The 27,878-nt window shown below is 49.8% G+C and overlaps 11 protein-coding genes across 11 annotated transcripts; 7 read left to right on the forward strand and 4 right to left on the reverse strand.

Moving 5' to 3' along the window:
* Positions 1–349: 349 nt before the first annotated feature.
* N7509_009114 (ChAPs family protein) lies at positions 350–2,828 on the forward strand (the record flags this gene model as incomplete). The annotated part of the gene is made up of 7 exons (XM_056633751.1): positions 350–372; positions 509–638; positions 715–839; positions 899–1,179; positions 1,230–2,173; positions 2,227–2,601; positions 2,661–2,828. 7 exons carry the CDS (start codon positions 350–352, stop codon positions 2,826–2,828), a joined length of 2,046 nt encoding a protein of 681 aa, XP_056484371.1.
* A 724-nt stretch (positions 2,829–3,552) lies between these two features.
* Positions 3,553–6,928, reverse strand: N7509_009115 (Zn(II)2Cys6 transcription factor; the record flags this gene model as incomplete). The annotated part of the gene is made up of 9 exons (XM_056633752.1): positions 3,553–3,827; positions 3,931–4,046; positions 4,258–4,458; positions 4,583–4,672; positions 4,716–5,349; positions 5,441–5,538; positions 5,628–6,527; positions 6,624–6,756; positions 6,811–6,928. 9 exons carry the CDS (start codon positions 6,926–6,928, stop codon positions 3,553–3,555), a joined length of 2,565 nt encoding a protein of 854 aa, XP_056484372.1.
* A 338-nt stretch (positions 6,929–7,266) lies between these two features.
* Positions 7,267–7,464, forward strand: N7509_009116 (uncharacterized protein; the record flags this gene model as incomplete). The annotated part of the gene is made up of 1 exon (XM_056633753.1): positions 7,267–7,464. One exon carries the CDS (start codon positions 7,267–7,269, stop codon positions 7,462–7,464), a length of 198 nt encoding a protein of 65 aa, XP_056484373.1.
* Positions 7,465–7,531: 67 nt separating this feature from the next.
* N7509_009117 (uncharacterized protein) lies at positions 7,532–8,484 on the forward strand (the record flags this gene model as incomplete). Its single annotated transcript, XM_056633754.1, has 2 exons — positions 7,532–7,770; positions 7,794–8,484. 2 exons carry the CDS (start codon positions 7,532–7,534, stop codon positions 8,482–8,484), a joined length of 930 nt encoding a protein of 309 aa, XP_056484374.1.
* A 1,180-nt stretch (positions 8,485–9,664) lies between these two features.
* On the forward strand, positions 9,665–10,090 carry N7509_009118 (uncharacterized protein; the record flags this gene model as incomplete). Its single annotated transcript, XM_056633755.1, has 1 exon — positions 9,665–10,090. The coding sequence occupies one exon, from the start codon at positions 9,665–9,667 to the stop codon at positions 10,088–10,090; it is 426 nt and encodes a 141-aa protein (XP_056484375.1).
* A 193-nt stretch (positions 10,091–10,283) lies between these two features.
* On the reverse strand, positions 10,284–12,485 carry N7509_009119 (DUF3292 domain-containing protein; the record flags this gene model as incomplete). The annotated part of the gene is made up of 6 exons (XM_056633756.1): positions 10,284–11,064; positions 11,119–11,346; positions 11,419–11,930; positions 11,981–12,190; positions 12,251–12,422; positions 12,466–12,485. 6 exons carry the CDS (start codon positions 12,483–12,485, stop codon positions 10,284–10,286), a joined length of 1,923 nt encoding a protein of 640 aa, XP_056484376.1.
* Positions 12,486–12,999: 514 nt separating this feature from the next.
* Positions 13,000–14,863, forward strand: N7509_009120 (crossover junction endonuclease MUS81; the record flags this gene model as incomplete). Its single annotated transcript, XM_056633757.1, is given in 4 exon segments — positions 13,000–13,091; positions 13,140–13,309; positions 13,375–13,474; positions 13,486–14,863. The coding sequence occupies 4 exon segments, from the start codon at positions 13,000–13,002 to the stop codon at positions 14,861–14,863; spliced, it is 1,740 nt and encodes a 579-aa protein (XP_056484377.1).
* Positions 14,864–14,987: 124 nt separating this feature from the next.
* N7509_009121 (putative copper resistance-associated P-type ATPase) lies at positions 14,988–18,767 on the reverse strand (the record flags this gene model as incomplete). Its single annotated transcript, XM_056633758.1, has 1 exon — positions 14,988–18,767. The coding sequence occupies one exon, from the start codon at positions 18,765–18,767 to the stop codon at positions 14,988–14,990; it is 3,780 nt and encodes a 1,259-aa protein (XP_056484378.1).
* A 1,382-nt stretch (positions 18,768–20,149) lies between these two features.
* On the forward strand, positions 20,150–22,453 carry N7509_009122 (transcription factor TFIIIB subunit BRF1; the record flags this gene model as incomplete). Its single annotated transcript, XM_056633759.1, has 1 exon — positions 20,150–22,453. One exon carries the CDS (start codon positions 20,150–20,152, stop codon positions 22,451–22,453), a length of 2,304 nt encoding a protein of 767 aa, XP_056484379.1.
* A 924-nt stretch (positions 22,454–23,377) lies between these two features.
* N7509_009123 (sugar transporter-like protein) lies at positions 23,378–25,450 on the forward strand (the record flags this gene model as incomplete). Its single annotated transcript, XM_056633760.1, has 10 exons — positions 23,378–23,462; positions 23,526–23,725; positions 23,781–24,079; positions 24,146–24,416; positions 24,475–24,490; positions 24,549–24,626; positions 24,697–24,813; positions 24,866–25,004; positions 25,059–25,188; positions 25,244–25,450. 10 exons carry the CDS (start codon positions 23,378–23,380, stop codon positions 25,448–25,450), a joined length of 1,542 nt encoding a protein of 513 aa, XP_056484380.1.
* A 116-nt stretch (positions 25,451–25,566) lies between these two features.
* N7509_009124 (flavin-containing monooxygenase) lies at positions 25,567–27,569 on the reverse strand (the record flags this gene model as incomplete). Its single annotated transcript, XM_056633761.1, has 4 exons — positions 25,567–26,232; positions 26,481–26,617; positions 26,664–26,917; positions 26,971–27,569. 4 exons carry the CDS (start codon positions 27,567–27,569, stop codon positions 25,567–25,569), a joined length of 1,656 nt encoding a protein of 551 aa, XP_056484381.1.
* Positions 27,570–27,878: the final 309 nt, after the last annotated feature.

Genomic DNA, 27,878 nt, shown 5'->3' on the forward strand with positions numbered 1-27,878 from the left:
AATCAGGGTCAGGATCCCCGGGAGACTCTGTCACGGATGAATGAGGGGATCGAAGAAAGGCGGCCGCATCGCCGAGGCCTGAATATTCGAACGACAATAGAAAGGAGAGTGACCCCTGGTAATGTCAATGTCAATCGCGGGTGCGCGCAAGTGCACACGCGCGGAACCCAATCAGGCAAGGGCGGTCTCCGCCTTGTTGCCTGATGGCCTGAAGCTCCTTCGGACGGATCTCCTGCCATTCCTCAAATCCCCCCTCCATCCTTAAAGCACCTGTCTCTCTTTCTATTTGACTCTTGACTTTTCGTTAAATACCCTTGTTTTCTAATCCTGCGACGCATGTGCAGGCGCCATGGTCGCGCCCGCTGTTCCAGAGTATGTTGAACTCCTGAAACGCCCCCGGTCTACGTGTTCCCCGGTGATGCATGCGCTTGGCCATTGTCCGCTCTACGCGGGGTCTACAATTGCGCTATCTTTAGGAATTGTTACTGACCGTATGCTTTTTAACTAGGATCCATGAGGAGGACGATATTTATGTTGCCGTCGATGCGCGCTCAGACTCATTGCAGAGCCTTAGGGAACTGGGACCCCCAGACTTGGTGTACTTGGTGAAGCAACCAAAGGCCAATTCCACCCGCCAGGTACTTCCTTACAATCCCCCCCTGCGTTTAATGTGTGGTATAATTACTAACAAGATATGATCCTCTTTCTTTGTAGACCGGTGTGTATCACCATGTGACCGGAATTGATGCCTCCTCATCCGCGAGTCTTGCTGCCTACGTCAACACCCTCACCTTCTCCCCGCTGGATAAGACACACAAGGTTGTCTCGGGAATTTACTGGTCAGCATTCCTCATATTCATCATGCGTACCGAAGTTACTCCCGCTGACGTTGGTACAGCTGCTACAATGCATTCTCTCACCTAGACATGCGCGTTGAGGTTAAGATTCCCGGAAGCTTGGAAAGTTATTGTATCGACGAGCGTGGGGACAAACGAGTAGCTACGGAGGCTCTCTGGCTGGAAACCTTCCTCTGCTCCGTCTTGAGGGCTTATCAATATGCTGATAATGGAGGTGGAGACGCCATCAAGAAGATTGTTGGTGTCAGGCGGTTCAACCCAGTCACGAACACAGAAATGGAACATAAGTTCTTGGATGCTGCCGAAAAGCTATTCTTCCTGGGTATGCAATTATTTCCTGGAAATCCCGTATGATTTCTAACCATCCTACAGGCCGTCAACTCAGCTCCGACCCGGAAACACAGGTTCCTAACACCGTAACCAACCACCTGACATCCGGTATTCTCAAGTATATCTACACCACCGGACGCTACACATCAGGAATCAACCTCTTTGAGAAGCTGCGCACACGGGATGTGGAGGTATCATCTCTACTGGCTCGTGTTCAATTGATGGCGGATGAGGAAGTGCAGGCAGTACGATTGATGTATGATGCCCTCCAAGATGTTCCCATGGACTATGCCCTCCTTGATTGCCAGGCCTCTTTCTGTCAAGAGAAGGGTGAGGGTCAAATGGCCTTGGAATGCGCCAAGCGGGCAGTCACCGCGGCGCCCAGTGAGTTCAGTACCTGGGCCCGACTGGCAGAGGTATATGTTGGCATGGAGCAATGGGACTTAGCCCTTCTGACTCTAAACTCCTGTCCTATGTTCACGTATCAGGACAAGGATACGCCGCGCATGCCTCAGCCGTCTCGCATTATGCTTCCAATCCTTTCTGAAAGCATTCTTGAAGAGATCGATGAGGGCCAGCCCAAGCAGGGCGATCCCCACGACTATATCCACCCTACTCTCCGCAAGCTGCATGCAGCCAACTACCAGGGAACATTCCTCAAGGCTTACAACCTGCTCACTAAGATTGCTGCAGCAATTGGCTGGGATCAGCTGCTGAGAGTCCGGAGCGAGGTTTTTGTCATGGAGGAGGAATACCGCGTCGAGCGTACACATGTCCCTAAGCCGGCCCAGTCTCTGGATGCCGAAACAAATGGGCAGGCTGTAGAGGATGATGAGGCTGAGGACGATGAAAATGATTCCGGCTCTGTGTCAGGTCCTGCTGAGAATGCGCCGAACGGGAATACGGACGAGGCGGCCACTGGAAGCTCCATTGAACGCCCAGAACAAACCGTGGCCTCGGAAGTTGTCAAGTCAGGAAATGATGATGTGAGTTCCCGTTTGAAAGCCCAAATTGCATAATGTACTAATGATCTTGGTAGCCCGATCCTTCCCACGGTGCCTACACTCAGTTCCACAACAAACGTCTGTGCGAGCGATGGCTGGATAATCTTTTCATGGTACTCTACGAGGACCTGCGAGTCTATACAATCTGGCGCACTGAGATGGCCCAATCTCGCCAACAGGCGACGGAATACAAGAAGTCAGCGACCGAATGGGAAATTTTAGGCGAGCTTGCCGAACGCCTACACCACTTCGATGAGGGTATTGAGGCTTATCAAGCTTGTCTTGGGACCCGCTTCTCGCCCAAGGCTACACGAGGTCTCCTCAAGCTTTACGAACAGAGAAATGACACTAGAGGCATGCTGGGTGCGCTGATTCGCCTGATCGCCTGGCAATATCGCTGGTATTCTGAGGTATGAATTGCTCTTTATGGATAAACTTACAGGACCATCCAGCTAACATCGAATTATAGTTCTCACCGGATCTTCTCTACTTGGTACGCAAACTCATTGAGGATGAGGGAGCCGTCAAGGTCCGCAGCATTGTGCAGGCTACCAACCTACCTCAGCCGGTTCTAGATCTCACCCATCAGTATTGCCAGCTTTGTGCCACTTTCCGAAGCAGCGGCAGTGATACTTAAAGGTCGGTTTGGTGAATTGTGGGTGTTCAGTTAAAAAGGCGCTGGAAGGCGATAATGACCTCATTGATGAGCCTTGTTTTTTTCTCATGAAAGCTACTGTTGGTCTATTGTTACTATGCAGGTTAGAAGGTATATAGTATATATATTTTATTTTCTCGACCGTTCCAAGGTTCCAAACCGTCACACGGCGGGCAAGTAGCAACAGTACCAGTAGTACCAGTAGTAAGTATAGCTTTAATGTAGGCAGAGGCACCTGGGCAGGTCATACAGTCTTTGCAACCACCCCGAGTCCATGAATGTACTAGGTATTTAGCCCAGGTTTCACCGACGTAGACAGACTGAAGGTTCAGGGAAGATGCCCAGGTACTAGTAGTCAAAAAACTATTAAACTAGTCATTAGTTACTGAGTAGTACTACTAGTAGTACGCTAGACATGCATTCGGCAGTGTGGATTGACATACCCGCCACAGAAACAAGCCCTAAGTCCAACTATTCGGTACAATCGACAAAGGATACCGACTACGAATCAAGCTAGCCACTTGGTTAGACCAGCTGAATACATGATGGGAAATTCTATTTATAGCCAATCTTTGGAGATCCAGTCCATGTTTAACTTATACGAATGAAGATGATTCCCAAGTGCGACGATACAGCAATTCGCCTGGAGAGGCGACTAATTTTAGATTTGAATTCCAAGGTAAATATAGCTATGGTAGCTACTTATTTACTCGGCATCGTCAACCTCAGCGAGATCCGACTCCTTGGGGACCTCTCCACCCTTGGCCTTTGCCGCGGCCTCAGCAGGACCGCTGGTCTTCGCCGTATCAGCAGCAGCCTCAACTTCCTCATCTTCATCGTTGACAGCCTCTGCTTCTTCTTCATCTTCATCTTCATCTTCGTCCTCCCCCTCGCCATCCTTGTCACCGTTGGCGCCGTTCTCGGTGACTTCGGTTTTGTCAGCGGCGGGGGCGGTTTTCTGCTTCTTGGCTGCTGGGGGACCTGCGCGAATAAATGAGCAAATGGGACTTGAGAGGGCAATTCAGGTAGAGCTGAAGGTAGGAATGGAGATGATTTTTGGGATTGAAACTAGGAGCAAACGAACCTTCAGCCTCGGCTTCAGCTTCAGCTTCCTCATCTTCATCTTCGTCGGACTCGGACTCGACCTCTTCATCTACCTCTTCGCCCTCATCACTGAGATTGGGCTCAGAGTCCTCATATCTAAATAAATGCGCGCATCATGTCAGCCGCGGATCTTGCGGTAGTCGGTTGGCTAGGGAGGAAGGTAGATTCGAAATGATGGACCATCGCGATTGATGCGAAATGACCAGGCATAAGCCGAATCTGGCTGAAACTCTATAGAAATGGGCGCAAAGTGATGCGCCAGTGGAATTGAAGCAAGGCGCAAGGGCGCAGAGATGGTAAGGCTTACTCTTCCTCTTCTTCGCTATCGTCACTGGGGAGAGCCTGAAGCTCCTCCTCCGGGTCATTCTTTCTCTTGCGGGTGGACATGACGGAATCGGGGATGATGGGGATGGAAGATATGGGGGGGGAGGTGGTTGGGGGAGGTTTGAGGGGGAAAGGAAGGAGGGAAGTACAGAGGGGGAGGGAAAGGAAGAGAATAGCCGAGGGCCTCCGATCTTAAATGGGAGAGCGCATGGAGGAAATGAACCCTTGGGGGGGGGGAAATGGAAAATGGAAAGGGAAAGGGAGGGGGCGGCGCAACCCTGGGAGGGTGACGACATGCGATAGCTTACACGGTCCGGTGGAGCTGGAGCTGGGGGGGGGATGCGCGGACGGGGGAAGATGGGGGAGACCCGTGTCCCCCCCCCTCGATTTTCTTACTTCTGAGTGAGAGAAGCAGCTATGTACATTCCAATCCATGCTTACTGTGCCAAGAATTCAAAGTTGGCCATGCTCGGGTCTAACAGGTTCTCGTCGAGCCCGAACCCATAAGTGCCGACCATGTCGTAGATCAGGTCCGGTGGTGGAAATCCTTGCGCCATCGCATTGGCACCCCCTGGTACATCTTGTCCATCCACCACCCCATTATTCGTTCCAATTTGCCAACCCGACTCCCATGAGTCGAAACGCTCAAGCATCTTACCCAATCCTCGTGCGATGTGCCGTGTCAAGTGTCGCTCGCCCGCCGAGACGCAATTCATCAGCTCAATCACCCGCTCGACCAAGCGCCGCACCTGTCGAGCATTGATACTTAGGTATGCCGAATTCCAGTTAATAGCGACCTTGAGTAGGAAAACCGCAGAGAATGTCACCATAGTGTGCGTGAAAATGGGAACCCCCACGATCGCGTCGCGGATATCGGGTTCCTCGAGGACCATATTCAGACAGGCCATCGCGGATGATATGGCAATGTTGGCAGATTCCTTGCGATCCATGGAGAAGACCGGGGTATTAGAGGGGGAGAGGGCACGCAAAGATAGTGAGTTGAGTTGGAATTTGGCAAAGTGGTAGTGCAGTACCACACCCTTGGATGGATACGTTCGAACGTACGAACTGTCGCCTGCAAAAGTTTAGTATTGGTTGCGTGGACAATCAAACTAGAAGCTTGAATAGAATAAAAGAAGGGGAAAGGCATTTCAAGTAGCACACACCTGACCGAGGCTGCCAAAGCAATCTCCATTGATCAACCGCAACGTTATATACCCTCAACTGCCCAAAATCTTCCTCCGTCACGGCTTGCTCCGTGTCACTACCGAACGTCCGATAGGCTTCGGTCAAGATCATGAACAAAGCCACTTGGGCTAGGAGACGAATATCCCCGGGGCAACCATCGGCAACTCAAGGAAGGTCTCGTAGTTTCGAATGGCCACATCTTCGTGTATGACAGGCGGTCGGCCATAGGCGATACTAAAATGGTGGTCGCAAACATATAGTAGATACCACAACTGGGCTCGCTCGTATTGATCAGTATTCCCACGAATCAAGCGCTGGTAGCTCTGATGCAAGCCCATTTCGGTCGCAATGCGCACTGCGTGCCCGGATAGCTTCCAGCTCAACTCCGACAACCAAAATGCTCCAACACAGAGACCTCGAATATCGTCAAGCGTGTGAGCTCGGGTCAAGGCCATGCTTGATACCAAAGATACATATTCGCGATAGCATAAATTCAATGTGTCAGTCCGGTTAGGAATATGAAGCGCTGCAACCGTCAGAACAGCGGCGGAGAGAAGCGTTGATGCGCGTCGAACCGACGTCAAATCACGGTGGACCAGAATGATACCACCCCAAAGGAGTTGGTTCATGGTGCGACTGAAGTATGCGAAAAGTTCCTCCGCCTCATGGAGTGAGATCAAGCCCCTCGAGATAAAATCTTCCTCTAAAAGCGTCGTTTTAGGTGCCTCTATATGATTATTCCGTAGATTGCGCAACTTGGTGACCTCGTATAAGCTGCGCATGGGTGCCGGAACGAGTTCCGGATCTTGAAGGTCGGGCTCTTGGGAGTGTTCCCGAGTGACGTCCATCACTACCCCTGGTCCCTCATGATGACTTGTATGTGTTTGTGCCGTATGTGAGGCATCAATCGATGGCCGGTGACTATGGTGCGAGGCAGCTGGGCTAAGACCATTACGGGCATCACCGGTCGTATATGTTGAGAGATCGGGCAATCCCGCCTGTCGCAACAATTGCCCAACGGCAGTCTGCAATTGCTGCAGTGTCGTGGTCGCTTGTGACTTCCATCTGGATAATCAATCGAGTTAATAGCCATTCAAGATAGCTTTCTGGTGCAATTATGACCTGAAAGTAGGAGGCGGGGGGGCCCGACGGCGCACATACACTCCATCATCATCGACGAACTTCTGGGAGAAGTCGTTCACCACGCACTTGATCCCGCTGCGAACACATTTCGTACAATTGGTTTCGCCAGCCCTGAATTCGCAACGGATTTTATGGCGCTTGCATTCCGCGCCTAGGACTTGTCAGGGAGATGTGGATGGCTAATGTGGGGAAGGATGCAACTCACAGGCGCGGGCTTTCGATATCCTTGGTGCTGGTGCACGGGAATCTGAGCGATTCGAGCCCTTTGGAGAATCCAAACCGGCGTCCGTTGACGACCGCTTCAGTGGAGGAGAGGCATCCATTGCAGCGCAGCAAGAGTCAAAGTCGGTGATGCTCCGGGAAACTGGTGATGGCGGGGGAAGCGGAGGAAAGAAAGTCGGGACAGCCCGAGTGGATTCTTTTGGCTTGTGATCCGCCCTTTGCAGGGACTGTGCACCACCGACAACAGCCGGTCTCGAGGCATTGTATGCCGATTCCGAGGCTTTCAGTGTTACATTGCTACGGGGGGGTGCTGCTGCTGTTCTTGGGATCGATTCTCGTTCCTAACGCCAATCCCCGCTGGGCCCCATAAGATGATCATATCACCTATCACGTCGCACTTCTCTCCAAGTCGGCTTGCTTTCCGAGTTCCTGTGCCAATATGGTCCAGTCAAAGCCTGGGAATTCCATTGACTTGGGAACCCCCGAGGTTAGCAGCTGGAGTCAATTCGTGCAGCAGATCCACCCTGAATGTTCTTCAGGCCGGGCAAAGTCCGGTGCGGAGGATCCAACAGCGGATCGCCTCGGACTTGATGCGAATGCGGAGAACCACATCCTGGGGCCTCTTAAAGTCAAATAACGGCAGCAACAAGAATTTCCCCCGGGCTTTGAATTTTCACTCAATCCCCTAATCGAACTCGGAAATAATGCACGTTCTCATCACCGGCGGTGCCGGTTTCATCGGCCAACTGCTGGCCAAGGAACTGCTCAACGACTCTACCTACCGCGTTACTCTAACCGACATCAATCAACCTCCGATTCCCAAGGGTGTTCGCTATCCTGAAAATGCAACTGCAATCAAGTCAGATCTTCTCACTGGTGCCAAGGAGGTTGTCACCGCCTCCCTCGATGCAGTATACGCCTTCCACGGCATCATGTCATCCGGGTCCGAGGCGAACTTCGATCTAGGCATGAGCGTGAACATCGATGCGACTCGCAATCTTCTCGAGGAATTACGGCACACTTGCCCGGGGTGCGAGTCATCTACTCTTCCAGCCAGGCTGTCTACGGTCAACCCCTACCAGAAATCGTAACTGACAGCGTCATTCCTACCCCCGAATCCTCCTACGGCGCCGAGAAGATTGTCTGTGAGACCCTGGTCAACGAATATACCCGCCGCAAGTTCATTACTGGATTTACTCTGCGATTCCCTACTATATCTGTTCGCCCTGGCGCCCCTACCGCCGCCGCTTCATCTTTCCTCTCGGGCATGATTCGCGAACCTCTTGATGGCAAGGAGTGCGTTATTCCTATCGAAGATCGGGCCTTTAAGTCATGGCTCTGCTCGCCGAAGACTTTAGTGAGCAACCTCATTCATACACTTAGTCTACCTGCGGAGTCTGTACCCCCGCATATCCGCCAGGTCAACGTACCTGGTATTTGTGCCACCGTCCAGGATATGATGGATGCACTGGAAGCTGTGGGCGGCAAGGACAAGCTTTCTCTGCTTCAAGAAAAGGAGGATCCAGCATTGATCCCCATCTTGAAGTCTTGGCCTACACAGTTTGACAATACCCAGGCTATCTCTCTGGGATTCAAACGCGATGAATCGTTTGAACAGGCCGTGCGTGACTATAAGCAGCAACACGAGCAGTCATGACCCCGGTATGGAGAATGTCAGATAGATCATTATTTCAGAAATCTGGCCATAATTTCATACATCTTATATCAGTCGTATTGTATACTTCGGCTGTTCGTCACGACTTTGCTTCCAAGTAGGCCGTAGATCTGGTCATTTCAGGAGTGCTTCTAATGTTGGAGGGATAATCGGATCTCATATATGAATCTCAGAGTCTCCACTGGTCAGAAGGTTAATCGTTCACTTCATTCCCTTGCCGATGGATGGAAAATGAAAAACTTAGTTATTGGTAGGAGTAGAATGACTATTGAGGGTGTCTGGATAGTGCTATTTCCCTGAGGTAGGACGGCATTAACCTTGGAAGCTACAAGCTGGATCGCTTCTTTACCACATTCTATGGAGATATGATTTACATGCAGCTTTTATTCGATGTGTCCCGCTCCCTCCGTCCCTCCATCTCAAAATTGATTTGAAGAAAGTTTCCTTGGATATCCCAAAAGTCGATGATGTAATGTCCAAAGGGCGTATAACTCAGTTGGTAGAGTGTTCGCTTTGCATGCGAAAAGTCTGGCGTTCGAATCGCCATTCGTCCATTTTTTGCTTCTCCTTCATTCTCTCTTCCTCCGACCAATTCTCTTGTTTCTGGAGATCCAGATTTTTTCTTATTCTCATTTTAGCTGAAAGCTCAGTAAATAGCAAATAAGGCGTCGGGCGTCGTCGTGACAACCTTGAAATTTAGAGTGATACATAAAAACAATCATAACCTTGCGATGCATGGAATCACCTTACTCTCATGGACATTCGGCAAGAATCTTGGAAAGATTCCAATGTTAGATTCAATTCATCACGGCGAGATTATTCTTACGAATTTTGAGATATCCATGTTGTAAAGACCGTCAATACTAATACTCAAATCAGTATTTTATCTGTGCTGTCTTGCTCCTCTCCACTTCACGATAGACAGCTTCGACATGAGTGGATATGCATTAGGCTAGCGCGTCCAATCACGACTGGCCCTGGAGCCAAGATGGCCTTGAACTTGTGACCATCCACGCTCTCTACGTGGACAATTCACACAATCAAAGTCTCTCACTTCCAAGGTTTCCGACTAGAACTGGTCGTATTCACCCTGGGGAGTTGAACGCATCCAGTCTAAACTAAAACCTTGGAAGTGCTTCTTGAACCAAATCAAAACAGCACCATGCCGGCAACGCTCACGATCGCAGTCTTCCGCGGGGACCCCCTCGACTGGGCGATTTACCGACACACAGCGCTTCACGTGAGATATATAGACGGCGAAGACCAAATATTGCACGTCACCGGTGCGCATCCCTTTTTCGAATATTCACCTCAATCTGGTACCCCAGCGGACACGGGATTGAAGATAGAAGCTCTTATTACGGTTTCCAATCCATCAGATGAGATCACCAAAAGTATGATCGAGAAGGCCTGTGTCCAAATACCAGTACGAAATGATCCTCATCACCAGGATTGGAATTGTCACAACTGGGTCGGCGAGGCCCTTACAGAATTGGTAGCTATTGGTTGCCTTACTGAGGAGCAACGCTCACAAGGGATCACTCAGATGGTGGATGCTTGTCTTGAAGCCGAGGAGGAGGCCGAATGAGTGGTTTATTGAATGGCTTCAAGTTTTATACGGTGATTAAGTAGGACAAAAGTTACCCCTCCACAATGAATGAAATTTGATGGAACACGTGGAAATGTAGCTCGAGTGCCAAGAACTAATTTAAATGTGATAGAAGCCCAGTAAAATTTACTTCCAAACCTGGGATCGATTTAGCACAAATTCGACAGTTCATTCAGCAGCAAGCCCAAACCTGTCCATCAATAGCAATCAGACGATTGAATAACTGATTCCGAGTTCCCATGGCCGTAAGTTGGAATGACTCCTTGGGGTCTTTGCCCACAATTTGTAAGCCATCAACAACTTCTTTGCTTCCCAACGCCCAGCCAACCACCAGTTTTCCTTTCCATCCCAGCCCTCCGAGCTTCTTCATTTCTCGAATATCGGCGACTGGAATCTGAAACAAGACAGAGGCTTTCTTCTGGTTTTTTAACTGAAGGTCGTCATCTTGAAGTGGATCAGTTGTGAAGTAGAGCACCCGAGGTTCACTTGTAGAATCGATGATCACCGTGCCGCGTTTCCCTTTGTATCTGGCATCGAACTTGACTGGTCCGATTGGTGAGCTGAGTTTACCTTTGGACCGAAGAACTCCAACCCGGTTTTTTGCATGACGTGAACCGATCGTAGCTCTAATACGGTCGAAACCTCGTTTCCCCTCCACTCCTGTCGCTGTGGTTCCTCTGAAGAAGCGGATAATACTGGAGGCTATGGTATTTGTTTGTGAAGTATGAACCGGAGTATCCTCTGGTTTCTTGGAGGGCTCGGCTGATGCAGCATCTTCGATTTCTTCTCTGGAAGCCCCGAGTTCGAGCTCCTCGTGATGAAGAGATATTGGGCGCGAGGAAGGCTTGTCTTGAGAGGTTGACGGCGGGGGGAGTGGTGAAGCATTGGCCTCGCCGATTCGTAATAGTGTTAAGGTCAGTTGAGCATTTGTTGGAACGCCCTTGAGAAGAGAGCTTTGAAATCATTAGCAGATATATCCCGGATATGTGTAAATGCGTGGGAACAACTTTTGTATCTGGAGAAGCTTCTGCCAATTTGGGTATTTCCGGCTCAAGATAGAAAGACCCCGTATGATAATAGGCCCTCCAAAAAAGGCAAACCCTGCGAAGAGCCCTATTCCCTTTGAAGCAGCATAGACAGAGATTGATTTAGCCGCGAAGCAGGATGGAAGTAGGACAGATACTAGCCGCAAACGGGGTACCCATCGGGGGAATGGCGGGGTAGCGGACAAGGCACTATAAAGCATGGTTAGATGGAGAGGTGGAAAGAAGACTCTATAAATTCAAAGATTTGTGAAAAGCATGTACTTGGAAAGTTTCTCGAAAGTGTCGGTGGCGTCGTTGATCAATTGCATGCCCATATTGGCTGCTTGCATGACAGATTCTCTCATAGGCTGTCGGGTTTTGTCGTGTGATTCAGAAGGAACTCTTCCACTAGCAGCTCTTTGTGCATCGGCCGTGTTGGCGACAACATCCATAACATCTGGAACAGTACCCTCTAGTGGTGCACCTTCAGGCACTCCTTGGTCATGTTTTCCGGCTGCACTTCCCACAGCGACACTCGCAACACTTGCGACAAGGTTGCTAGCTTCCTGCTCGGCTGCCTCTCCCTTGAACCTTTCAGGGGCACCAGTTATGCTATCTTCCGACCCAAGCACTCCCGCTTGGGGCTTTTGGATACCGCCGGTGCTTTTATCCACTAGAGCGATCGGTGCGGGTGGGAACAAAACGGGTCGGCAGGGTGGATATATCACCAAAGCGATCAAAGCGACGAATAATGAAGGGAGAATGATGTCCAGGAGCCATGCTAAGGAATAAACCTAAAATTAGTGAGCATAATGGCCAACATTTCCTGGGATAGGGGACAAACGAGACAGAATATAGCTGTTCGTCGAGGTTCTTTCCAAGAACGCAGTCGCGCAACATGCTTAACAAAACTCGCGAGTGTGACAACAACCGATGTATAGAATCGCTCGATCGTGGCGCGAAGCTTATCTGGGGTAAATTCATCGTCATCCGCGCGGGTCAAGTCCAGGTTTTGGAGTGGAGCGTCTGGAACAGCTTTGACATTGTATACTTGCTTCAAGTTTGGATGGGGTATCAGTCAACATATACATCGCTTCTTGGTTTTGAATCGTACCTTATCAAACCGTCGGATCAGCATCCAAAGGTTCTCGTTCGATAGGCCGGCGATCAATTGCTCTTCAATGTGTTCAACAGGTTTGGTCCATCCGAGGTCGATGATCTCTGTGCTGTCTCCGCCTAGTTGTGACGCACCCTTTTCGTCTGGCTCAACGTGGGAAAGAACATGGCTATCGGTTGGCCCCCCCTGGAGTCAAGGAATTGTTTGTGGACTTGTCCACAGCATTCGCCATACTGATGGCTCTGTTTGAAAGTGCCCGAGTACTAGTTAGTATGTAGCCAATATTGGGCGTAAAAGAGCGAGAAGTGGTGTAGAAAGGAAAAGTATCAAACAGGACTGATGAAAGTAGCCACGGAGGTCAACTATAAGTGATCACCCCTTGAATATTCCCACGGATTGGTTCATAGCAGGTCTTTTACAGGGTTTCTTGCCTGGTACTCCGCATGGCCAGGGTGTCGACGTCATCTTCAGTGCCGCCAAATCAGATCCAAATAACTCTCGAACTTTGAAAGCTTGAACCTGATTTTGGCATTCCATTCGAATTCCATGAAAGAACCAGGCTGTAATTATCCATCAGATCCACTTGCCTTGATCTGTTTGCGATGTTTCGCTTGTTCCTTAGAGTATGCTGCTATGATCACATGACTGGCTAGGATCGCGTTCCCAAAGAGGAAATCCGCGGCGCGTCCAAGTATCGCTGAACAACCATCCAACAAGCTCGGCTAGCCCGATGGCCGCTGACCATCATGAGCGAGGATTGCGCAAACCCTCTGTTGCTAGGCTGGATCAAGGAGTGGCTCGATCAAGCCCGTGAGCGGAACAGCAAAGGCGTGACTGTGTTCGTGTTCCACTCCCTTCCAGTATTACTCAACTAACAGACTTCTAGTTACAAAAAGGCCTACGAGTCAATGAAAGCATGCCCGTTGGAATTCCAACACCCATCGCAAGCACAGCAATTGAATGGACTAGGTCCTAAGCTATGCGATCGTTTAACGGACAAACTGAAGGCATATTGTGGGGAACATGGTTTGCCTATGCCAGAGCCTCCTGGTCAAGGTCAGTATTACTATCTCACCAGACCGTATGCCAACACCCGAACCATAGCTAATTGTAAGGAATAGGCAACAAGAGAACATCCGATACCGGTGTTGCAGACCAACCTGCTAAGAAGCCCCGCAAAGCTAAGCCATATGTTCCAGCTCTACGATCCGGTGCATATGCGTTGCTCTTAGGCTTGGCTACCATGGGAGAAAATGCTTCACAGGAATGACCAAGTCCCGCCTAGTAGAAGTGGCTCAACCGTACTGTGACAGCTCTTTCACGGCTCCTACGGACCCAACGAAATTCTACACCGCATGGAATTCCATGAAGACGCTGATCCAGAAGGATCTGGTCTACGAACATGGCCGCCCTCTTAGGAAATATGCTCTCTCCGAGGATGGCTGGGAGGTTGCCAAACGCATTCAGAAGACTCTCCCTGGATCTTCTGAGAGTATGATGCCCTTTGCAGGTAATCAGGCATCCACCTCGCAACAGACTACAGCTCAGAATGACGACGATGACGACGAGTCCGAGACACCACAACACATCTTAGGCTTGGCTGCCAATACCGAAGGTCCTACCGAGCCCGTTATTCTACCCCCAGGCAGCTTCACGATTCAATTGGTACTCGATACGCGAGAAGTGCGCACTTCCACAGATCGCGACTACATCGCCAACGAGCTCATGAAACAAGGCATCACTCCGCAAGTGCGGGCCCTGGAACTTGGCGACGTTATGTGGGTGGCCAAATGCAACGATCCAGCGTTCATGTCGCGTCATGGTGAGGAGGGCGATGAAGTGATGCTAGACTGGATCATCGAACGAAAACGCCTAGATGATCTTATCGGCTCCATCAAAGATGGCCGATTTCACGAGCAGAAGTTCCGTCTGCGCCGATCTGGTATCAAAAATATCATCTACCTCGTCGAGGAATTCACAGTCACTCACCCAGATGCTGGGAGCGGGAGCGGGCCGAAGTACCACGAGATGGTCGCTTCTGCAATTGCTTCGACCCAAGTCGTCAATGGGTATTTCATGAAAAAGACGAAAAACCTTGACGACTCTATTCGATATCTGGCCCGTATGACCCTGCTTCTTAGAAAGATGTATGGTGCTCAAGAGGCCCCCTCAAACGAAGATATGAGCTCTTGCCTACCCCCGAACACTCCAGACCCGAAAAAGGTTTCATTCATTCCAAGTCGACGACTGTCCTCCACACAATCCTACCTGGCTCTTCTTGATGAACTTCGCGCCAAAGATCCTACCCTCACATACGGCGTCACATTTTCTACCTTCTCGGCGCTAACATCGAAGTCCGACGTCTTATCCCTCCGTGATATCTTCCTTAAAATGCTCATGTGTACTCGTGGCGTGAGCGGCGAAAAGGCGCTAGAAATCCAGCGACGATGGCAAACTCCTCGTGCATTTGTCGAGGCATACATGGCTTTGGAGCCTCAAAATCGAGAGACAATGGTCTCCGAAAAACTGCAATCTTTAGTGGGGAGGAAGAAGGTGGGCAAAGCCCAGAGCAAAAAAATCGCAGAAATCTGGGGCGAAGGCGGGAAATGAGGGGAATGTAGTTAATAATTGTATTGACTATTAGATACAGAAAGGGAACTTGCATCTGATGTGAGAGCCGCTGTGCAGAAAAAAATGAAAATCATCAATCATACAGTCTTGTTTGCATACAAGATTACTTCTTCCGACTGAAAAGCCTCCGAATAGTCTGCCCATCAATTCTGAGCGCCAGGCTACTGGTCACAACAGAGATACTGCTCAGAGCCATAGCTAGAGCAGCCCACACAGGACTCAATCTCCAGTGTTCGTTAACAGTCACTGTTTCATGCCCAATCATCTTCTCATGCTGACCACTGACGATAGGGTAAAAAACACCTGCTGCGACAGGGACAAGACACAAGTTGTAAATAACAGCCCAGCCAAAGTTCATCCGAACGCGGTTGAATACACGTCGACTAAGAAGAACAAGCTGCAGGATGGTGCTAAGATCCGAGTTGAGAAGGATGAAACTGGCAGAGTTGATGGCGACGTCAGAGCCTGAGGCCATAGCAATGCTCACGTCTGCGGCAGCAAGAGCCGGGGAATCGTTGACACCGTCTCCAACAAAGGCGACGATAGGGCGAGTTGCCTTTGAATTCTTTGATACCCTGACTTCGGTTCCGGGAGACAACGTTTTCACTGACCCTTCTTGGACCTGTCGGACGAAACTTGCCTTTTCTGCTGGCAGGACGTTGGCCATGACGTTGGAACGGGGGATTCCCAGCATGTCGGCAACTGCGTGGGCGGTTGTCTGGTTGTCACCCGTGCACATGAAGACCTCAACATGGCGACTGTTGAGTTTGGAGATGACTTCAATAGCCTCTGGCCGAATGGTGTCTGAAGTTGCGAAAATAATTGCGGGGATGAACGGAGATGTCTCTGCAGAATCCGAATCGATGCGGCGCACGGAGAGGATAGCAGTTGATTTGCCTGCTGACTGAAACTTTGACAGCAGATTTGACACGAAGTAGGTGTCATTTTCAGAAGGTAGAATGCTGTGCAGAAGACGTTCGTTGCCGATGGCAGCTTCGTATTTTTCCACGGGCCCAGATGCAACAGGGGAAACAGTGAAAGTCCCCTTCATACCCTGACCAGAAATCTCTTGAATATCAGAAGATTCAACGGTTGCTGTTGACTGAGTCCGGCAAAAAGTAGTGATGGCCTGTGCGATCGGATGATTGCTGCTTTCTTCCATTTTCTGAGCAAGTGCCCATGCGATCGTCACTAGCCCGCCGTCAGTTGTCAAGACTTCATGGTCGGAAACTTTAAGGCTTCCACCCTCAGTCAAGGTACCGGTCTTATCGAAGACAATGGCGTCAAGACGGCTAGCTTCTTGGAAGGCTTCTCCGCCACCCTTGACGAGGATACCGTGCTTTGCAGCGAGGCCACCTCCGACAAACAACGCAGTGGGAGCGGCGAGTGCCAGACCACAAGGGCAAGCAACCACAAAAACGGCAATCGCAAACTCCAGACTCCAAAAAGTCCAACCACCGCGGACGATGTCAAGATAATCCTGGGACAGGACGCCCGCATGACCTAGAGCGAGCCAAATCACGAAAGTAAGTATGGAAATGAGAGTTATAACAGGAACAAAATGGGAGGTGAGCATATCAGCAACTCTTTCAAGAGGCGCACGCTTGCTTTGGCCTTCGCGTACAATGGCAATGATTCGATCAAGCATAGACGACCCTCCAAGTTCGGTGATTTTAATATGCACCGGTTGGCCGACATTGACGGAGCCGGTATAAACGTTGTCACCAGCCGTTTTCTTGACAGGACGGGATTCCCCGGTCAAAGAGCTCTCATCAAATTGATAAGAGGCATCGCCGACAACAACACCATCTGCAGGCGGAGAGGCACCATGAGGAATGCGTACTGTATCACCGACCTCCAAAAGGTCAACGCTGACTCGTGTCATTTGGTCTGAAACTGGACCGTCAGGGGTATGAGCGGTTTCAGGGGCCTGATTTTCAACCAGGAGTGCCTCGGAGGGCCGAAGCTTCCCCAACGAGGAAACTGCATCTCCTGTTTTGGCTTTGCTGTATGCCTCCAAGAACCGACCACAAAGAATAAACAAGGTCAAGAAGACGACGGAGTCGAAGTAGGTGGTGCTGTGGGCACTTTTGTTACTTCCCGCAACAGCATCGACGATAAGTACAGCCAGCGATGAAAAGTATGCAACCGAAGTTCCTGCTGATATCAAGAGGTTCATGCTACCAAAGCGATAGAACCTCCGCATGATCGGCACTCGGCTTCCAGGGCGCCATAGAGCGTGGATCTCCTTTAGGGCTCGGGTGTGAAATACGTCGGTACCATAAACCATAACTGGAGTAGACATTATAAAAAGTGCCCATTCGATGCGAGTGACGCTACCAGACCAGATAGCTTGCTCAAGATACATGCGGATCGGGTTTTCTGATGAGACAAGAGACATAAAGACGATACCAATAAGAAAAGTTGGGATGGCAGCAGCAAAAACAAATAGTAGGCGAGCGAGTAGTCTGCGTCGTTCATGCAGTTGTATCGCACGGGAGCGATCTTCGATAGTTGGAGGGTGGTAGATGCTAGCGGTGAATGCGCCGTTAGCATCTGTAATGGCAGCGAGTATCGAACGAATCGTCAAAGATGGCTGTGGCAGATATGTGATTTTGAGGATAGGCTTGGCCTCGCAAATGGTCCCTTCCACTGTGACGCCCGGCAGCAATTCAATGGCGGAGAGAACCTTCTCTGGACAATGACGACAGAACATCCCATCAACATGAATCGAGACCACTCTGGGCTGAAGAGGCCTAGCTTCATCCTTGACATCGTCCAGAGGATGGAAATTGTTGACAACGGCATCGTAGCCCAGATCCTCAATCTTTTCCACAATCTTGTCTAGATTTTCTTTTCCTTCAAATTCAATCATGCCACTATGTGACAAAAGGTTCACAGAGATATTTCGAATAAATGGCAGCTCTTCCAATCCTCGGGTTACTGCTCCGACGCATGATCCACAGGTCATTCCAGTAATCGCGATTTCTGTAACAAATCCCGACGAAATTTGGGGTTTCCCCGAGGTTGAATCCTGAGCGACCTGATTGACTTCGTCCAAAAAAGCATCAAATCCAATGTCCTCGATTTGTTCCGTGATTAAGTCAATATTCTCTCGAGGACCAGTATATACCACTGTCGCACTATTGGTGAGGAGGTTGACTTGAATTTCTTTGACATATTCCAACTGCTCGACCGCAGCAGTGATGCCATTAGCACACGAGGCGCAACTCATCCCTCCAATACCGATTCGTGCGTTAAATTCATCGGTTGTCGGTGGTGACTGAGGGGTTTCAGAGGATTGGCCATTCTCATTGGACTTCCTCGATGATGGCGAGTAGACTCCATCCTGTGGACCTGATGGGAAAGAAGATTCGATTTCTTTTTCCTCTGCGATATCTTTGGGGTACTTCTGAGGAAATGGCTCGGTCTGGGTGGAGTGCAAAGAAAGTCTATCGGCCTCTTCCTTTTGGCAGGCCTCACAGTTGGCAATGTGTCGTTTTTCTCTGCTTGAATACAGTCGCTCTTTAATGTTGGAAGAGATGCTGGAATAAGATGTCCGGGGCGTGGAAAGTACATGTGAGCTGCGGTTATTCCATGAAGTGGTATCAAGCTCAGAAACGATTGAACCACGCTCATCAAAGGTTGTGGCATGGTATACTTCAAAGGCGGCCTGAATGAGGGCGACAACGAGGTCTGCTGGATGGGCCGAGGCGCCATGGGAGACGCGGACTTCGTGTGTCAGGATTGAGACATCAATATCTGTGACGGTAGGTATTTCGGTGAGAACTTCGGTGATATAGGCGACACAAGACGAGCAATGAACATTGCTCACCCAAAACACGCTTCTTCGCGAGTGGGTCTCGGAAGTTTGCGCCTGCATATTGTGCCGCGACAGGCTTTTTCGGCCTGCTGGGGGCGAAGTATATGAAAGGCGTGTAGCTGTGGAGAGGAAAAGATAGATCGATCACCGATGGGGGAATGACAGATCTGATCGAGATCTCGAAAATGTTGAAGCAAGATTTCTTCAATTTTCAATGTTCAGGGGGGTGGATATTGAGTATTAAGAACCCAGGGGTACCGCGCGGGTCCTAGTGATCAGCTTTGATGATGGCGGAATCGCAAAGCCGAGCGGCACATGCGACAGTAGAGGTTACAGAAAGAAGAAAAGATGGGAATCCAAGAATGAATCGGATTGTCATAATGTTTTATTTTAAAGAAAGAAAGAAAGGTCCTGGAAGCCGGTGGAGGGACCGCGAAGGGCGAAGATGCGCCATTTGTGCGTGGGGTTGCCTCTCTACGCACAAATACCGCAACCGCATTCCAGACGTCTCTCGAGCCATGGCCCTCGTGCAGTATGTGGCTAGGTTCGGGGTGGGGAACGGGGAATGTCAAGGGCTGTCGTCAAGGATATGTCCGAAGGAGGTGCAGGATTGAAAAGCGAGCCAGCTTCGTTGCAAGGTTGGCCATGGCAGTCATGGCAGTCATGGCAGTCACGGTAGCCATGTGCACAGTGCAACAGCTCCTTCCTTGTTCGTTGGTCCCGTTGCTGGGACTGGAGGCAGGCACGACTCTCTCCCACATGACTCTACGCATGCATAGTAAGAGAATAGTATACTCTATAGTAGTATATAGTATAGTAATAATAGTATATCCGATATACTACTAGTAATACTACTGTATACCGTTTATGACTCACAGTTGTAGTAAATTAGTAAATAATCGATTCTCCTGGAATTGACCCCGAATTGAACGCGCGCCCCTCTTTGCAGAGTGTCACGTGCCTGCGCCGCTGGACCACGCGGGAGACTTCACCACGAAAAATCCCTTCACCACCTCGCCCCACACCACTTCGCGTTCTCCTCTTATCACTTATCTTTTTTATGCCCTTTAGGGTTACTTTATCATCTAGAAGAAGTTCTTTCGGACGACATTTCACCAAGACCGTCGGTATTGTGATCTGGGACTAGCAGGCTAGGACCCGGATCTTTCCCTCAATCCGGCCATTTCTTGCCTCACCTTCATCCCCGACCTCGCCCTCACTTTCATCTTCATCTTCATCTTCATCTTCAACCATCAACCAGCCTTCAACTTTCCAATTATCTCGATTCCTCCCTCTCTATGCTTATTGCAGCCATTCCTGACGCCTTATAATTGGGTTTCGATGCCCACTGAGTCTGTCTGACCCGATTGCCTTTCACTCACCCCCCGCGACATCTAAGGTAACAACCGAGACCTCACCCATCACCTACCTTCGTCTCAACCATGTCAACCTCGAAGCCCACCCCCAAACTCGGGGCAGCAAGACCTCCCACGCGTATCTCTATTACTCCCCGGAGAGGCCCAGTAGGACGTCTTGCGAGCACGAAACCCTCAAGTTCAACCCCGATCAAACGTCCCCAGCCCACTGGTCGCCCTCAACCTACCCGGCCAACAACTCATCCGAAGACTTCAAGCTGTCCAAACCCTGGTTGCCCGGCACCTCAAATTGTGGACGAAGAGGGACAGAAAGTCTGTACAGGCTGTGGTACCGTCATCAGTGAATCCAATATTGTGTCAGAGGTCACATTCGGCGAAAGCTCATCTGGTGCTGCCGTCGTTCAAGGTACTTTTGTGGGTGAAGATCAGACCCATGTGCGCAGCTTTGGCCCCGGCTTCCAGCGGGGAGGTGGCATGGAAAGCCGAGAAATGACTGAACAAAATGGCAATCGATTTATCACCCAGCTCTCGCGAGCGTTAACTATCCCCGAGAGTGCCATGAAGGCTGCTGGCCAAGTCTTCAAGCTCGCTGTCGGGCTGAACTTTATCCAAGGTCGTCGCACCAAGACTGTGGCCGCAGTTTGTCTTTATATCGCTTGTCGTCGTCAGGACGGAAACACCGTCATGTTGATCGATTTCGCCGATGTGCTGATGATCAACGTCTTCAAACTGGGTCGCACCTACAAAGCTCTTCTTGATGAGTTGCGCCTTGGTGGCAATGTTTTTATGATGAACCCTATCGACCCGGAAAGCTTGATTTATCGATTCGCTAAACAACTGGAGTTCGGATCTTTGACTATGCCCGTGGCAGGTGAGGCTGTGCGTATCGTTCAACGAATGAACCGCGACTGGATGACAACCGGTCGACGTCCTGCTGGTGTCTGTGGTGCAGCCCTGATCCTGGCCGCACGAATGAACAATTTCCGCCGTACCATTCGTGAGGTTGTATACGTTGTCAAAGTTACAGAGGTCACCATCAGTCAGCGTCTGAACGAGTTCAGCTCGACCGAAAGTGGTGAGCTGACTGTGGACCAATTCCGATCGGTGCAACTGGAAAATTCCCACGACCCCCCATCTTTCACTCGGGCGCGCCAGGGTCACAAACCGAGTATAGTTTCCCGGAAACACCCCGAGACGGCAGCCGAACTTGAATATGATTCTGTAGCTGAAAGCGAGGCGGGATCTGTGCAACCCCGGCGTGTCGATGCAGATGGCTTTACCATACCTAACCTCCCCATCGACCCTGCCCTCACGGAAAACCCCGTCCGACGTGGGTCTATCACAAAAGCCGTGAATGAAGTTATCGCAGAGGCAAAACAGGAAGGCCTCGAAAGCAAGAATAATGCGAAGCAGTCACGAAAAGGCCCCTCTTTCCCTGCTCCATCTGCTGAACAAATTGCATCTGAAGATGCCCTGGAAGAAGAAATGCGCAACATGTTGGCTAAGGGCTCTACCATGGTCGAAAATGCTGCACTTCCTCCCCAGAATCAAGTCTCAGACAGTACGGAAATCACTGAGAATGAATTCGAAGATGACCCCGAAGTCGCCTACTGTCTCCTCTCACCGGCCGAGGTTGACTTGAAGGAACGCGTTTGGGTCAGTGCAAACAAAGAATACCTCCGCACCCAACAGGCAAAGGCTCTCAAGCGTGCGCTAGCCGAAGCTACCGGCGGCGCCTCTTCCTCCAAGCCTCGCAAGCGCCGTAAGGGCCGAATGGGTGATGTTGGCTACCTTGAGGATGGACAAGACGGTGAGGGCCGCAGCTCCCGTGCTTCCACCCCAGCCGAGGCGACTCGGCGTATGCTCGAGCGACGCGGATACAGCAAGAAAATCAATTATTCCCTTTTGGATACCCTGTACGGCGGCGATAGTGTCCCTGAAGACCAGAAAACGAAGATGGAAAGCTTCAGCCGCAGCCAGAGCCGGAGTGTGAGCCGAGATGTTATGGATCGAGATGTGAGCCGCAGCCGCAGCCGAAGCCGCAGTGTTGTCTCGCGTCGCAGCACTAGCATTCCTCCCGAAGCCGCCTCCTTTCGCCGAGCCGGCCAGGCCATACCAGCACCAGCGGCGAAGTCCGGTCGCTCTCAGGTTGCAGTCCCCCCTCCAACTCCCCCTCCAACAGCCCCCGAGACTGTTACCAAGGATGCACCCAAGCAAGATGGTCGTCCAGACGACGCGCCGCCTGACCCTGACGATTTGGAGGAAGATGACGATGACGATGAAATGGACGACCATGTTGATGATGCTTTCGCTGGAAACTACGATGATTACTACGATCAGAATAGTGACTACGACTATGATAGTGACTAAGTCTGGGAATGGGCTCAACTTTCATCCTCACCCTGCCTAGCACTTGCTGAATATAGCATGCCCTTCAATTTGACACGATTCAAAAGAAGATACCATGTATTATTATACTAGAAGTTTTGCTTTGAGACCCTTAATATAAATCAATAGAATCCATCATTCGCATGAAGCCTCCAGGCTTTCTGAACCCTGGAATGCTCTTAGGCATCTAACGCTCAGGCACCGTAGCGCCACCATCCCACGCCTGATCCCTTATCTCTCACCAGCAACAAACCCGGAAGTCCGTAGCGCCGCATCTGAGTGATTCCTGCCCAGAAACACTAAGCTTCCCCGCCGATCACTGGCTTGACTTCGGTCTCCTCACCGACAGATCACCCCCTCACATATCGAGTTGCGGGGAATCAAACTAAACTTGAACATACATGACACCGAGTGGACTACTTCCCTGGGTTAATATCCCTATACCAGCAACGTGAGCAGAATCCCCGATACAATTTATTCTGCAACCATAGCTGGGGGATTTTTCTTTTTCGTTGGAGGAGCAGGGAACTTGAGCCATCTTATCTTCCTTGGCCTACTTTTCCTTTGTTCCGGTTAGTTAGTCCTATTCCTAACTTCCACGCTGGAACCCCCCAATAGGATCTTACTCTACGTTTTCCCCAGTCGATCCAGCGCTATTTTATGCCAGATTCGTCAACTAGGCCGTCGTTTGACTGTGACTGATCAATGAATAGTCTTGTCGGCCCTCGGCCGGCTAATGTGTCACTTACACCTAGTCCCATATAAAAGGGTCTATCGCCTTCATGCGGTGGAGGTTTCCCCTGGTTCGATTCGAACTCCCCGCATCGATATTCCCTTGCCTATCAACTTCTGACCTGCTCCCCTCTCGCTTTCTCAGTAGTGTAGGCCGATCGACGGTGGCTCAATATGGTAAAGCTCGATATCTACGGTCGAGGTCGACCACTACGGGTGGCTATCATGTTCACATGCCAGTTATCCTTTATTTTATTTGGTCTGTGGAATAAAAAAAAAGCTTGCCAGTCTAATTTAGGCTTGAATTGCTAATCAGATACAGGTTATGATCAGGGTGTTTTCTCGGGAATCGTTGGCAATGAAGACTTCCTGGAGGTGGTACAGAACCCCAGCGCGGGGATCCTGGGGATCATCGTTTCGATCTACAATCTAGGTTGCTTCACGGGCACAATTGTCGCCTTCCTGATAACAGACCGTCTTGGACCACGGAAATCGTTGTGGTTTGCTATGACTTGGATTATTGTAAGACCTTGGAGAAAGTCACCATTAGTATATCAGTCTAACCCCTTTCTCATAGGTCGGTGCAATTTTACAGACAGCCTCATTCTCAAGGGCACAGTTACTCGTTGCGCGCTTTGTGACTGGCATAGGAACCGGTATAGAAACAACTACTGTGCCGGTATACCAGTCCGAACTGTGCGAGGCAAAGAAGCGCGGGAAGTATGTGTGCAGCGAGCCACTGTTCGTGGGTGTGGGTATAGTAATCGCATATTGGTTTGACTATGGAATGAGCTATGTTCATGGGGCCATCAATTGGCGACTGCCCATTGCCTGCCAGATAATTTTCGCCATTATGGTGGTCTTTTTGGTATTAGGGTGAGTGAGCTATGGACTTTTCTGGGAATTAACGAAAGGTGGTACCTAACAAGAATATTTACTTAGGTTGCCGGAGAGCCCCCGCTGGCTTTATCGTCATAACAGACATCCAGAGGCCCTGCAAGTACTTTGTGATGTTTATGACAGGGAAGCAGAGGACCCCAAGATCATGTCAGAGTCGGCAGAAATTATGCAAGCAATCGAGCTGGAGACTCTACAAGGTGAATACAAGTGGTCACAGATTCTAAAGAGAGACGAGGTACAGACTGGAAAGAGGGTGCTGCTAGCTTATGGAATGCAGTTCATGAATCAGATGGGCGGTATCAATTTGGTAGTCGTGAGTGATATCCCGGAACCGAAAGTGGTGCTCCTTAGTAAATACTAACATTTGTCAGTACTATGTGACTTCAGGTAGGTAGAGCAGGCTAATTGTGATGATCTCCATCTCGGTACTGATATTTTTGAATAGTGCTGCAAGACAACGTTGGGCTGAGCCGCAAATTGAGTCTACTCCTCGGGGGTGTGATTCAAATTATGTTTGTAATCGGTTCCCATCGCCGCCCCAAAACAAAAATACGACCACCGGTACTAGTATTGACCCTCTGATATCAAAACAGGCTCATTCTACCCAACCTTTTTCTCCGATCGATTTGGTCGTCGCCAGCCAATGATGTGGGGCTCTTTTGGCCTCTTTATTTCAATGATGATGATTTCTATCCTTCTTTCCTTCAAGGGTAAGGGATCGTTTGCATCTCCTTTTTTTAACTATTCTGACCTAACTCACAGGAACATCCGTTGAAAAGTCCACTGCATCTGCTTCTGTGGCCTTCTTCTTTCTGTTCATGCTCATCTTTGGCGCATCCGTAAATTGTATTCCGTGGGTATATGGACCGGAAATTCTTCCGCTGCACGTTCGGGCTAAGGGGTGAGTAGTACTCTCTTGGGGAGGGTTCAAGAAGCAAATTTAACAGTATTCCAGGCAGGCAATTGGCATCTCGGCAAATTGGTTGTGGAATTTCTTCGTGGTCATGATCACTCCAACCTTGATTCAGAATCTTGCGTGGAAGGGGTACTTGATTTTCATGTGCTTAAACCTGGTTTTTGTTCCAGTAAGAAAGAGCACGCATTTTATGAGCTCTTTTGATTTTGGGCTAACTTGAAAAGATCGTATACTTCTTTTATCCCGAAACGGCAAATCTCACCCTCGAAGAGATTGATTTTCTTTTCACCGACCGCGCAAGACACCCCTCCTTGCCCTCCCATGGCCCTTCGGAAGCCGAGCCGAAGGCCACAGGTATTCAAAGTGTCGGTATAAGCCGAATTGGAAGTTCTGATAAAACGAAAGAAGATTATGTAGAGAAGATTGACTAGAAGGCCGTCACCAAGGTGAAATGTCAAGCCGCCGATAGGATGGATATTCGCCGACTCGCACATCGTGGTGAAAACGGCACCAATGGCTCAGTGCGGATATTAAATCACAAATCCGATCAAGGCAACGCCTTATCATCACTTTTTTGCTTGTTGCTCTCAATCATAGCCTCCACCTCCTTCTTTGGTCGCGTATGTACGAACTCTCCATTTAAATACGGAGAACTCTCGCCCGCACTTCCAAATTCATATTTAGCAAATCCACTACCCAAGAACCCGAATCGATTTTTTGAATGATACTGAATATCAAAATCTTCCCATAAAGGTTCTTTGACTGCCTCAAAGAAAGCCAGTCGGGAACCAGGCCACATGACGATCGGCCCATCTGGTCTACCCTGTTTAAACCAGCTGGTACAAGGATCTGCCCAGCAGGTACGAGGCAGATAGACACGAGCATGTTCCATGAAGTCCTGAATCACAGAATCCTTGGGTATGACGCGGCGGATATGATGCAGATACATCTTCTTGATGAGTTGCATAAAATAATTGCTCATTGCGGTTAAGATGGGTAAAATCGCGCCTTGCGCTACAGGCGTGAATGGCCCTGTGAACATAAAGTAATTTGGCATGTCCGGAGCTGCGATCCCAAGGTAGGATTCAGGGATTTTGGCCCAGCGTTCATTAAGCCGGACACCATTGAGTCCGATGACAGGGAATCGAGGACGATAAGAGGTGTCGAAGCCAGTGGCACATATAATAACATCACACTCAAACTCTTGCCCAGACTGGCTCCGAAAGCCCTTTGGTATGATTTCTTTGATCGTGTCGGTAAAAACAGTAGTCTTTTCTCCTACAAGTGCTTCAAGATAGCCATTTCCCGGGTTGGCCGCCGGCACCCGACGTTGAAGTCTTTCGGGATAATTTTGTCCACGAGGCGAGGGTCCCCGCCCAGCTTTTTATGCATCTCGCTATATGAGAACTTGAAGTAGTCAGAAATTCTACCTATTTATAACCTATGCATCAATAAGCCTACCTCGGCGCCCTTTTGGGATTCAGCAGTATTGCGTAAAACTGCCCGGTACCGTAGATTGATTTCATCCTCGATCATCTTCCTGTATTCACGGTATCTCTCAGGATCTTGACGCCATTCGGATTTTTCTTTCTCAGAATCTAAACAGATAAGCTACATGCAATAATGTAAATGATTATTACTCACACTCAAAGTTTGCTCCATCCTTGCCAGCGTATTTCTGTGCAAACCCCGCCGTAATCCAAGTAGGGCTGCAAACCCAGGTATAAAGCTTCGATACATCCGAGTAAACAGAAGCTACTGCCTGGACGCCAGAGCTACCAGATCCAATTATGGCGACTCGTTTGTGTTTGAGATCAAAGCCTTCCTCATAACGAGCAGTGTGGAAAAGACGTCCTTGAAAGGAATGTAGACCAGGAATGGTTGGCCATTTCCAAGCACTATTTCAATGAGCGATTGCCCCATCATCCAAAATCATGATTCGGCAGCTCACTTCAGGAATCCCGTGCCGTTCAAAAGCACATCACAATGCTCTGTCCACGAAGCTAAATCATCCGCCCGACATAGTGTAAGTACCCACCTCCCGTTCTTGTCATCCCATCTCGCCTCAGTGACTTCAGTTCGGAGTTGAATATATCGATCCAAGCCTTCATCAAGAACAATACCTTTGAGATATTGCCATATCTCCGGGGAACTGGAATAATATTTCGACCAATCTGGATTTGGTCTCCAAGCAAATTGGTAACTGGGGGATGGGCCATCGCAGGCACAGCCAGGATACCGATTTTCAAACCATGTACCACCCACATCAGCGTTCTTTTCAAAACATTTGACCTCAATATTCAAATCTGCCAATTTATTCGATGCATGATGTAAAAAATCAATGCCTGCAGCACCGGCACCCATAACGATCACTTTGAATGGGCGGTCGATTTGCCAGGGCTCGCCTAGGAGGTTCGTTCCCGCCGTGTATCCGGTCGGAGACTGAACATGCCATTCTGGATGATCTACCGGTCTTCTAGACGATGAAGGGTGGGGGCCTGGGCGATTACTACCAAGCTGGACAGGGATATTGTGACTGTATTCCCCCATGGTTGAGTAAAATTTGCAGGAAGAGGTTAACCAACGATCCAAAGGTAAGATGAGAAGTTTGTATGTAGGACTATGCCACCTTGGGGACCGAACTCTTCCTTCGAGGGGTTAAGCTTGGATTTATCAGCGACTGCCATCTCTGATGTATGTACCTGTACCTGTACTACACTCGGACAGCCAGTCTCCGACTTTTTCAAAATACCCCTCGACACACTCCACTCTCCGGATGTTTGTATGCAGTATCACATCACCCCGCATTGGCAAGACCATTCCATCAGATAATAGGCCCAATCGTTCTTCTCGTACATC

The sequence above is a fragment of the Penicillium cosmopolitanum genome (assembly GCF_028827165.1).
Source record: "Penicillium cosmopolitanum strain IBT 29677 chromosome Unknown utg000009l:1.0-9042332.0:1.0-9050551.0, whole genome shotgun sequence".
NCBI classification, from domain to species: Eukaryota; Fungi; Ascomycota; class Eurotiomycetes; order Eurotiales; family Aspergillaceae; genus Penicillium; species Penicillium cosmopolitanum.